The 12,469-nt window shown below is 38.9% G+C and overlaps 1 protein-coding gene across 4 annotated transcripts in view; it reads left to right on the top strand.

Annotated features, from left to right (window-relative positions):
- Positions 1-12,469, top strand: part of stxbp2 (syntaxin binding protein 2) — a 48,460-nt gene that overhangs the window by 29,422 nt on the left and 6,569 nt on the right. For all 4 annotated transcript variants that reach the window (XM_048521792.2, XM_048521794.2, XM_059640029.1 and 1 more), the window contains 7 exons: positions 3,778-3,908; positions 4,410-4,517; positions 6,827-6,884; positions 8,970-9,035; positions 9,364-9,444; positions 9,715-9,853; positions 11,745-11,851. In XM_048521792.2, the coding sequence (XP_048377749.1) occupies positions 3,778-3,908; positions 4,410-4,517; positions 6,827-6,884; positions 8,970-9,035; positions 9,364-9,444; positions 9,715-9,853; positions 11,745-11,851 (690 nt within the window). The remainder of the gene's footprint in view (positions 1-3,777; positions 3,909-4,409; positions 4,518-6,826; positions 6,885-8,969; positions 9,036-9,363; positions 9,445-9,714; positions 9,854-11,744; positions 11,852-12,469) is intronic.

Here is a 12,469-nt window from a genome sequence, read left to right as displayed (position 1 = left end):
CGGCTGTCACTGCAGAATCCTAATGTGATGAATAGTTGGCCGTTTTGATAATGGACCAGTTTAACCTGATTTTTCACCTTCAAGAATATTTTTAAGTATTCTCTTTTCATCAGGTGAAAATTCAGTTTTGCTTGTGGTAAATATTAACTCTTTTCAAAAAAAAACCAGGAACGTAACCAGAGAGCTAAAATAAATTTATAATTACAGGTCCATCTCAATTACCCAGATTTGGCCATGAAGAGCCCTTAATCGATAGAGCACATCAACATCAAACACTGTAATTGTGCTCCATTCTACTTTGTAAGCAATGCCACGGACCAGTTGGAGATTTTAGAAAGTAGACTTAAACTTTTAACACTTTTATAATGTCAAGTACAGATGTGTCAAATTGAGTGCTCTGTCAAGACTCTGAAGTGAACTGGTCTCAATTTATTGGTCTGCATTGCAGAGTATCTTTCTTTTGCTTTAAACTGTTTGTTTTCTCTTTTTTTTTCCCCCCTTTTGTCCCTTGCTTCCCTGTCCATTTTCCAATCTCCTGTTCTCTCTTCCAGAACGTGAACAATCACATTTCAGCCAAGGGTAAATAACCATGCATTTATTTCAGTGCATGTTACTGTGTGTCTCATTCTTTGTCCAACAGATCTGCGGTCAGTTCTTGGTAGTAGCTTTCTGCATACGTGGCATTGACCTGCACATTTTGCAAAATGTGCTCTGTCATAAAACTGATAGGTATGTGCTGCACTTGATGGACATCCTGTGCATAAAGTTGCAAAATGATGTCAACAAAATACGATCAAGCCATTTAATTGTGCTGTGCTAATTTTTAAAAATGTCCTGGAAGGTTGAGAAAACGAAAAGTATGATTCAGAGTAGTTGAATGACAATCAATTAAAAGGAATGGTAAGAAAGATTAATGTTAGAATCATAAAATTATACAGCACAGAAGAGGCCCTCCTGCCCATCGAATCTGCACAGACAAAAAACTCTTCTGAATCTACCCTAAGCCCACTTTCCAGCACTTTGCCCATAGCCTTCACCTTCACAATGTCCCAAAGAGCTTCAAGGCCATGGAACTACTTCCCAAGAAGGCTTTCTGGACAGCATATTGGCTATTGACTTAAATGTTTGAGTATTTAGTTCAATGTTTGATGTAAATGCAGGAATTGGTAAAGATGTAGCGAGGTGATTAATTGAATTAATTGCTCCTGATGGCTTCGCTGACGTTGTCACTAACTGCAGACCCATGTGCTGTATTAATCAAATATTTTGTTGATATAGATTTGGGGTTGCTTGCCAGTTGCAAAGTATCACATGGTTTGGAGCTGCTAGGAAGTTGAATAACTTTGTATATTCCCAAGTTTTCTTAGCCATCTGGTGCTGATTAATTTTATCGGCCGTATGTACCTGGAAGTGATTAACGTTGAGGATTTCAGTAGGCTTCTGATGGCACACAGTGAAAACGGTTTATAAGACGCAATGCTCTGTGTGCCACTTTACTCTGATTATCGAAGAACTGAGTACAGACTTAATAGGCCAGCATCTTGGCTTTATGTTGGAGACTTAAATTCTCCTTTTCTCCTCCCCAACTGCCTGCTCCTGTAACAAAACCAGAAAGATGCAGACTGAACCTAACTAACATAATTTGTAAGTCTGTAAGTTGCTGTCAGCATTCTGAATTTGTTCTTCTGTTGAAAGCAATTCTGCAGGAAATGCATGGAATGCATTCACTTCCTTTTTCGTGGAACTGTAGTTCCCTGCTGAGCTCAGCTGACTATTTGTTATCCAGACAATCTCCCATTAAAGCCTAAGTCTTGTTCACCTATATTGGAGTCCTTTATTCATGTCTGCTTTGTAACGAATCAACTTATTTTTAAAGTTCAGTCAACATTAGATGACAAAATATATTATAGAAGACTTAATCTGTTGCATTATTTCTGTTTTTGGGCTCTTAGCACTGGCCATCTAGTTCCTGCAAAAGGATTTTGTGTGACTAGATGTCTGGTATCTGCTGGGACGGTCTTGGGTTATCATTGTGTCAGCTTCGTTTCGCTCATAATGGTTCAAATATCCTTTGTTTTTATTTTGTCTTGCTGTTGGTGTAGTTAGTCTGTTGCTTTGGCCTGTAACACGGCATTCCATTTGTGGATAATGTATGGAAATCACTTCCAGCTGAGGTGGACAGAGAATGGGCAGCAGGAAGGCAGGTGTGCTGTCCAATTTGTTTTCATCCACAGAGCATGAATTACTCACAGCTTAACTAGAATCAGATTTTTTAAAAGTACTATCAATTTATGGTTATTTTACTTGTTACTGATCGTACAGTGATTTAAAAATAGAAGTTGCTGCATTTGAGTTGCAAAATAACACTAATACCTATAAGTCAGAATAGTATATGGCTTCACAGGAGACTTGCAGTCAGTGGTGTCCCTGTGCATTTTCTGCCTCTGTCCTTCTAGTTGGTAGTAGTCACAGGTTTGGAAAATGCTGTTGAAAGAGACTTATTGATTTACTGCAGTGCATCTTGTAGATGGTATACAATGCTGCATTGTGAATCACTGATGAAGGGAGTGAATATTTAAGCTGGTGGTTGGGTGCCAGTCGAGTACTTTGTCCTGAGCAGTGCCAAGCTTCTTGAGTGTTGTTGGAGCTGTCCCAATTCAGGTAAATAGAGAGTATTCCACCACTTTGTTGTGTTGTGCCTTTGTTTTAGATTGCACCTTTAACAGTATCTTCAAATGCAACTCATCATGTATAATTGATCTCCACGGTCTGTTATCTGCAAAATCTAATACACATTACGCGCTATTGCCTTTCTCTCTGATTCTGATATTTCCAAATAAAATTCCTTAGAGTTGGTATTTGCATTCTCAAAGACACACATGGTAGAAACGTTAATGAATTTTTTTGCCGTGTTTTACATTTATTGCCACCCTAACATAGGATAAATGTCACACATTTGCGTTTTTGGGAAGTCCATATTGTATCATTGGATTTATTCTATTTTCCCAAACTTCCATGTTAGGGGAAAGTACTTTGAAATTTCATTAAAACAGAATCCTGCCGGTTGAGGCCATGCTACAATTAACCCATTAAGAAACAGCCCAAAGCTGTTGTCTTCAACCTGAATAAAAGGTGGGTAAATTTACTAAACACTAGGGAGTGATTGGGATTTTCCATCGCTAATGCGGAGTAACTCATTGTGCAACAGCACCCTCTACCTGCAAGTTTTGAACATTACAAACCACAGGTTCTTCACCAATCTGTAACAATTTACCACAAATAACCTTCTGCTGCAGTAATGTTGGTCGACAAAAATGTTAACCTGGCTATTAGAGTTTTACTTAAAACCCATCTTGACCAGTGATTGTATGCTTATTTGTATTCTGTACAATTGTCTTTGAAGATAGACTAATGTATTTTTCTTGAACTGCTTCTCATTTATTCACATTCTCAGAATTGTTTCTGCTTAGAAGGAGACCATTTGGCCAATTGTTCTGAATGAGCAATGGATCAATTTGTGTCTTGGCCCCTTTCATTGATCCTTTCAGATAATAATCTAGTTTGCTGTTGAATGACATGATTGACTTTGCCCCCACCACAGTCTCAGGCTGCTCGTTCCAGACTTGAACTGTTTGTCGTGTGGGAAAATTTCTCTGCTTCTTGTGACCTCACCATGTTGCATAAAATGGGATTCTGTTGCATATAGACAAATCACATTGGGCAAAATTGTCCTTTGTCTTGAGCCTCCTTTTTTTTTTCACTCCAACTTATATCTAGGGTCCTGAAAAGTCCCGTTCGCAGCTGCTGATAGTCGACCGGGGCTACGACCCAGTGTCACCAATCCTGCACGAGCTGACCCTCCAAGCTATGGCCTATGATTTGTTAGCAATTGATCAAGACATTTATTCGTAAGTTTGTTTTAAAATTTACTCCAATAAAAAGCTTTTGAAGCCTGAATGCAAAATTTCCATTATCATGTTCTCTGGTGCATAATGTCGAGAGTTGTGGTGGGTGGTGTAAGAGTTCCAGTGTGTATAGCCATAATCAACTTAAACAAAGCATTTAAAACCCAGGCATTTGGGAATTTTTCCATAGTATTCAGGAGTTCCCCTCCATATCTTACAGATATTTTGTTCCCAGTTTGTCTGTTTCAGAGAGCATTGTCTTTGTCAATTGTAGCAAGTCAGGGCTCCAATGTAAAGTAAAATAGGAAGTTTTTGTTTTAGATGCTGACTTTAATATTTCAACGTTTTTAAAGAAATTGAGTATTTAGATTTTGAAGCAATTATTTTCTTAGTGAGAGGAAGGAAGACTTAGAAATTCAATGTGTATTGAAGGAGACCCAAAATATAATTCGCAGTATTTCTGAATGTGGGATTTGGAGAATTTTTTTTTGCTTTGTTTTTCAGATATGAAACTGCAGGAGTTGCAGAATCTCGAGTGAAAGATACCCTCCTGGATGAGGATGATGAGCTTTGGCTGCAGCTGCGCCACATGCACATTGCTGATGTCTCCAAGTATGTTCTTTGTTATCACTTGGTGTTAGACACACTGCAATTTTCATAGAATCCCTACAGTTTAGAAGCAGGCCATTTGGTCCATTTGAGTTCACACCGATCGTCTGAAGAGTATCCCTCCCAGACCCATACCCCTACCCTATCCCTGTAACCCTCAATCCCCAAGACCAATCCATCTAACCTGCGCATCTTTGGACAGTGGGAGGAAACCAGAGCATCCGGAGGAAACCCATGGAGACACGGGGAGAATATGCAAACTCCACACAGACAGTCTGTTGTGGAATTTGGCTGCCACATTCCCTACGTTTGGAATTGTGAATCTGCCTCAAAAGTATTTAACATGCTGTAAGTGACTTTGAAATGACCTGAGGCTATTGTTGCTACCTAAATGCAAGTTCAGAACCAGGTCTGCACTACCTCTGTTCAGGATAGCAAGTTTGCCCACTATCACTATTTGCAGCCTAGTCCTGACAACTGACATCTACCCATCAAAGTTTTAATTTATAGCAACCATCCCCTTTAGCCTCTTGACTGTAATCTAAAGCAACAAATAGTAATTATTCCCAAATAATTAATACACCGGCAGATTTGCGCTTTTGGCAAAAGCTGCAGATTCAAACCCTTTTGCATGGCCGAAGAAGTTATGTTAATAATGAGCCAAACATATTTGGAAAGGTTGCTATTCAATGTATGCCAGTGGCAGGCAAAAAGATTTCTTGTCAGTCATCTTATGGAAAGAAATTGGAGCCTCTCACGTCACTGTCCAAGCTACAACATGCTGTGACAATCCGAATTTGGGTGTAATTCTGATTCTTTTGGAATGGAGACCTGTTGGTTTAGACAGATCAGTGTGCTGCCAACGATACTGGTTCAGTTCCTGTTCTGGTTGGGATAGATTTGGGATCACATCTCCACCTACTTTGAAGGTCAAGGTGGCGCAAGCTTGGGTAGAGAACTCAAAAATTGACAAGAATTGGGGTGCATCCACAGTGTCCTTTTAAAAAAGGAATGTGTAAGAAGTTTTCTAAAAAGAGCAAGGAAAGAAAGATGTTCATCTAAACAATGCTGGATGTGTTGAAGTGTATTACAGACATTTAATACTTCTAAGGGTAGTCACTTCTGTACTGAATTAATTCAACGTGCACGGGCTCATATTACCATTAATGAAGCTACAGTCACACAATTCTGAAGAGCTTTCCTATGGCCCCACCCACAGCTCTCTCTCCACTTCAGGTTACTTGCCCTTGTAGAGGCTGTAGTATGGCAATGGTAAGAAAATTGACAAAATTGCACTTAATTAACTTTACACAAATTCATCTAAACGCAGGTCCCTTTCAGTCTTTGCTGATGAACACCAATGTTATTTTCTAAATTGGGAAGGGCGAAGGGAAGTAGTTTATTGTTTGAGTTATGAGGTGTAGAAGTTACCTAATTTTAAATTCTTAAATCTGCTTTAATATCATTTCAATTTGTATAGCTCAAGAAATGATTTTGATCTCAGTTGATTGCTCGTGGAATCCCCAATCTACAATAGCAGTACAATCTCACTTTGTCCCCATAGTGCATCAGAATTTTCCCAGGACACAGCCTTGTGTGAGACATTTTGTTATACAACAACTTTTGTTATCTGTATATCAGTCTTTCTTTGAATAATTGTGTATTGTATTTTCCTATGCTTAACATACAAAAGGTTACAATTTGGGAGTTTATTTCTGAGAGGCTGTCATCATTTAAATTAATGTAATTAATTAACTTGTACATTAAAAGGTTTTTTTCAATCAACCGAGCGAGCCATTCCAGAGTTTTCTCTAAAAACAAAATATGGTATAATAGAATCAAGTGACAGCTAGGTTACAAGAAGACTTTTTTAAAGGCTGGGATTGAAATCGAGGCACCTGAGTTTCGAAAAGTGCTCAGAATAATCTCCATCACTCAGACGAAAAGCCTGATGGAATACTCGATGCTGGAGTTGGATGATTGAAAGATACTCCAATTCTAATCCAGAAACAACGTAATAGCTGTTATTACAGACCTCTGACAGTTGAATCCAGAGAACAGTTCTTAAGTGGTGGGGAATTTATGCTGTTTGATGCCCTGCTGTGCTGAGTAAATTCAAATTATTCTGGCTCAATGCGTACAAATGGATTTGTGCCAACCTCTCTCCTGAGAGTCGGATTTGTGGCCAGGTTCCACAAGGCTAGACTATCCATACAAAACATCATTTTATCCATATTCTATCCTTTTTGAAGGGATTGGTTAAGAGCATATAGACATAACCACCTTTTTTGTATTTTTTTTCCCCTCCTAAGGAAAGTGACAGAGTTATTAAAGACATTCTGTGAAAGCAAAAGGATGACAACAGATAAGGTGAGCAGATTTTTCTTCAATGCTCGTGACAGTCTCCAGATCCCCCTCCACACACTGGTGGATATGAATCTGATTTTAAAGTCCCTCTTTCACCTTTTGTTGAGGAGGGCAGTTAGGGTGTAAAATGTCTTCACCCAGAGCGGTGAATCTGTGGACTTCTGTGCCACAGAAAACGGTTGAGGCCAAAGCACTTGAATGTTTTCAAGAAATATAGTTTTTAAGGCTAAGGGGAATCAAAGGATATGGGTAGAAAACAGAATCCAGTTTCTCAGTTGGATGATCAGCTGCGATCATATTGAATGATGGAGCAAGCTTGAAGGGCTGAATGGCCTACTCTTGTAGATCATACAAAACAGGAAGCTACAATATGAAAGAAAGATGTCACATGCATTGAAAATGTTTACATCAATATATGATGTATTTGAGAGAAAGTAAAATAGAAAGGATCAAGAGATTTTGGAGTATAACTACTATCACAAATTAGTTGGGTTGAATGGTCTGTTTCTGTGCTTCTGTTCTAAGTTTTTTTTCTCTCTGTTTAAAATTGCATCTTTCAAGTTTTCCCTTTTGTGTAGGTTATGTAAAATAAATATTTTCTAATTTTCAATTTGGTTCGTTACTTTTTTGTAAAGCCAGTTTTCTGGTATTGAATCTGCTGACATGCAATAGATATGTTATCAAACACACTGACACCCCGAAGCAATCAGCTGTCTCAATCAAAGACCCATAATGTGGTTTGATGTTTGCTTGGAATATTGTGGTTAGCAGCTCTGGCTGCTCAGTGCTGACATTCCAGTGCTCTGACAATGTGTGTGCCGTGAAATTTATCCAGAGATGTTTCTCCCGCCATCAAAATGATGCTGCCAAATCCAGGCACGTTTCACTCTGCCTGATTTGTGCAAGATCGCAACATGGGAAGTTTCCATGTTTTACAGCTTTATTACGTATAAAACGTAAAACTCCTCATTCCTACATAAGCTGAATGGCTAGGTATGGGTGAGGAAGACCATCTCCGCATCCTTTTTTTTATTTGCTCATCTAGAGAGACCCTACTTTTTATCTGTCATTGTCCCCATCCATACTAAAACCTCGTGACCGAAAAAGTGATTTTCTAAGTTTGTTAATTTTGTTTCCACTATTCTATCCTTGTGTTCATTCCATATTTGCTCACACTCTTATGGTATTGTTCCTGATATCTGTATAAAATCTACTATGTGCTAATTTTAACCAGTGTGTCTTGTTCTAGCAATTGTCTAAAAATTAATATTCAGGAACGACCCCTAACAAGAGAATCTCCTTTCCAAATGAAAACCCAAGTTCTCCTGACTTTCTTCATAACAAATAATTATGCACCATCACAGTGTTAACTTCCAATAGTAGTGTTGCCTGAAGGGGATTTCATTGCTTGCCAAACTTGTGCCAATAAATAACTGTGTATTCGTTGCATGTGAAATAAATGCAAAAAATAAGTAAACTTTGCTATAATCTGCCAAAGATGAACTGACATTGAAATACAGCTCTAAAGATGAGCAACGGTACACTGCACTGCCCTACATAGCAGCTGTGTGAAAGAATAGTTTTAGTAATGGGCACCATTATGTGGTGTAGCAACTAAAATATTTCAACATGAAATATCACTTGTTTCAGTGTGGCCAGTTTACTACTTACAGTCCATTTTAGTGATTCTTGGGCTACAATTTTGTAATGTTGAGGATTGTTTCTTTAGCAGGTTTTGCTATTTACTTTTGACATGGTCAAGGGTGGTGCTGGAGAGTCTGGGACCAGATCAGCAGTTGAATGGGGTGTAGGCTCCATTGGACTCTGGCTTTGTGTGGATTGGGAAAGGGAAAGTAATCACCTACAACTGCATTCTTGACCCTCCTTTCAGGTTCCAAGTGGAAAGTGATTGCCGGGTGTGAAAATGATTTAATTCAGTTGTGAAGAGCTTGGTGTTGAGGCTGTAGCATGAAGTGTAGCTACTTAGCCTGCCAATGTTGGTGTACTCCAACAAGAACCAAGCCCTTTGAAGGAAGAGAAGAGAATTGAAGTAAAAATAGTGTCAGAAACGCTCGCCTTTTCTTTCAGGCTAATCTGCGGGATCTTTCTCAAATACTAAAGAAAATGCCTCAGTATCAAAAGGAGCTCAGCAAAGTGAGTACCACAAAACTTTACTACGTCTGATGGGAGTGGGGATTGGAGAACAATGAATATGTGTAGTGTAAGTTGGAAGGCAGAATAACTACAGGAGCTATACTACAAGCTGTCACTAGTGAATGGGGAGAAATGTGCAAAATGTAGTTCAAGAATTTGAAATCCTTCACTGTTAAACTTTAAGAGCTATTTTCCTTTTTAATTTTATTTAAGGTTAAGGAATGATGTTTTGCTGATTTTTGTCAACATTAATCCTGCTATTCTCTTATTTCTCGGTTATCAGTGGTGCCACTCTCTTTGTAATCGTCTTGTTTTTTTTTCCTTCTAGTACTCCACACATTTGCATTTGGTTGAAGACTGTATGAAGCACTTTAAGGGCTCAGTAGAAAAGATGTGTAAAGTGGAGCAGGTCAGTGTGTGTGTGTGCGTGTGTCAGTCCGACGTTAATACTTGTGGCAAGTACTGTCTTCAGTTACTGATTTGCAGTGACACTAAACGTGAAATTATCTGAAATCTTTTTGCTTGATGCTTTTCAAAGCGTATTTTGAAATGTCCAGGCTATATTATGAAAGTAAATTCTTTTACAGATGTTCTACATAAAAACAAAAGACAAAACTGTAATTATATAGCATGCGTATATATATCAGATTAATAAAATGAATTTATGATCTATAAACAGGATCTTGCCATGGGCACTGATTCAGAGGGAGAGAAGGTCAAAGATCCAATGAAGATAATTGTGCCGATCTTGCTGGATACGAACATTAAACCCTATGACAAAATCAGGATTATTCTTCTGTACATCTTCCTCAAAAACGGTGAAGCATAACTTCCAGAAAATTCATTTTTATATTTATTTCAAGTAGTGTAACATTGCCCAGTGTTGGTCTTGCAGTTGTGGTCACCAGTATTTGCGATCTCAAAACAATCTTGGTGACAAACTTCATGTTAACTCTGTGTAAACCTGCATTGTAATTGTGTGGTCAAATAATTAAGTTGACAACATGTAGCCGTTTTATAAGATCACTTCACTGAGGTTGTTTGGCTTTATGACAGCAAAATTCAAGTGGGCCTGGAGAACTGGGTGGCAGGGTAGCCTAGAATTGGCCCCTTGCCTCTGCATACTGGCTTTAAATGCAGCCAGAGTTTTTTTTCCGAGTTGTGCTGGTCAGTGAAATAGATTTGAGCCTTCAATTCACTCCTTGTGTGTGCTGCTGGCCAGCCCAGCATTTGCCCATTCCTGTACCTTTGCGTTGAGTGGTTGGCAGACCCTGTCAGAGGGCAGTTGAGAGTCGGGCACGTGGCTATGGATGTGGAGTCATCTAGGCCACACTAGGAGAGGATGACAGATTCCCCTCCCTAAAGGATATCAGTGAGCCAGATGGGTTTTTACGGTTATCTATGATTATTGTCATGGACACTGTTGCTAAGATTAGCTTTTGATTCCAGATTATATTGATTGGAATATAAATTCCACCAATTGTCATGATGGGATCTGAGCCCAGTTCCCCAACTGTTAGCCTGTACCTCTGAATTATCAGTCCAGTATCATTTCCCACTACCTTCCCATGTTGACACAAGCCAGTTCTAGAGGTTGGTCCTGATTCTGCTAAATTTCCATGTCTTTCCAGTTAAATTTTTATTTTGAAAATGTCTGAAAAAAGTAAATTGACGGTTTTTTTCAGGTTGGGATGAAGACAAATTCTGTGGAACTGTAATCATGTTGAGTTGACACTGCTTGTTCGTTTCAGGCAGCCAATTCCTTTCCATAGAATTAATACCCCTTGACCTTGAGCACGCAATGTATCTTTTATTGTAGAGGAAGCATATTTAAATAAATAAACATTTAAATAAGTAAATATTTAAATAAAAGATTAGTTGATGTAATTTGTCAAACTTTTTGTATTCTTAGTAAAGTGGCTCTTTTTGAGCTTTGAAGTGGAAAGTCTCTCCATCTGAATGTTTAGAGGCTTGTTTAAACTCCACCGTTTTGGTCCTATACTGAGCCGTGTGCATGATATTATTGAGCTCATTCTGAGTTATTTGACCTCTGCTAGGGTTGGGCTTGAGAATAGTATTAACTGCTGATCGCTGCCCAGTCACCCTTTGTGGGGTGTTATTGTGTGCAGTTTGGCTAAGGACAGACATGAGCTAAGTCAGGGTGTCTTCCCTATGAAAATAGTCTGCCATCATTTTCTCATTGAAACATATAGGATTCTGAAAGGACTTTACAAGGTTGATGCTGAGAAGTTGCTTCCTGTGGATAGAAAATTTTGAACAAGCTAATGTCGTATTAGGATCTGATTGTCCATTTAAAACTGAAAACTAAGGAATTTCTTCACCCTAGTAGGTGGCAAGTCCTTGGAATTTCCTACCACAGAAGCCTGTAGTTGTGCAATGAGTTTATTCAAGGCTAAGATTGCTTCAGTTTTTGACACTGAGGGAATCAAAGGATAAGGGCTTAGAGTTGAAAGTGCAGTTGAGATCGAAAATCAGTTATGTTTGGTGATGCGGGGTTGAGGGACCATAAAGACGTGTCAGTCTTCCACTATCAAAATCCACTGTTGCATGACCAGTGCAAAGAATGGCTAAGTTGCTGTCAGGTTATTGGTTCTTGTGTAGGTTTTGGGAACCACGAGGGGAAAGTTAAGAAATATTTTCTTGCTGTATTTCTATCATATTTGAACCAGCTCTGCTTGGTCATTTTAGGGATCACAGAAGAGAACCTCACCAAACTTATTCAGCATGCAAACATCCAGGAAGACAGCAATATCATCCGAAACTTTCAGAACCTGGGTACGACCATCATAACTGGGGTATGCACCACTTAAGCCAACTAATTCTCATTTTCAGTTTTTGCTTTGTGTGTAGTAATCGAGAAAGTTAGATCCTTTTCCTGGACAAAGACACGAGTTTAGTTTATCAAAAATGTAACTGTAATCCTTTCCCAATAATGATTTGAGTCTAGCTGTAAAAAGGAAGTGAATTCCTAAATTATGACTGTTTCCAAAAAGTAGAAAATGCTGGAAGTGTTCACATAAGGCAGCATCCATGCTGAGAGAAACAGTGTTTTCAGGTTGATCAGAACTGGAATAAGTTAGAGATGTAACAACTCTTTTAAATAAGTGGAGGGGCCAGGGGAGGACAGGAGAACAAAAGGACAAGCCTTTGACAGGGTGGGAGCCAGGTGAAGTGAACTGGCAAAAAGGATGGGTGCTGCAAGGCAAACAGATGGTAATGAGGCAAGTAATGAAACAAAAAATGAGGCTCGAAAGATGTTAAATTGGTATTGATAGATTTGATTTTCCTGCATGCCCCAGAATGAGCCAAAAACTCTCAAATGTGACTATTGTGGTATTATTTATGTACACTGTCTCGCTTCACTGAGGTGACGTTAACTTGCATTGCATCAGTTGTTTGTGGAAGTTGGAAGG

This window comes from Stegostoma tigrinum, chromosome 35, assembly GCF_030684315.1.
Source record: "Stegostoma tigrinum isolate sSteTig4 chromosome 35, sSteTig4.hap1, whole genome shotgun sequence".
Taxonomy (NCBI): Eukaryota; Metazoa; Chordata; class Chondrichthyes; order Orectolobiformes; family Stegostomatidae; genus Stegostoma; species Stegostoma tigrinum.
This window is presented reverse-complemented; position numbering and strand designations above follow the sequence as displayed.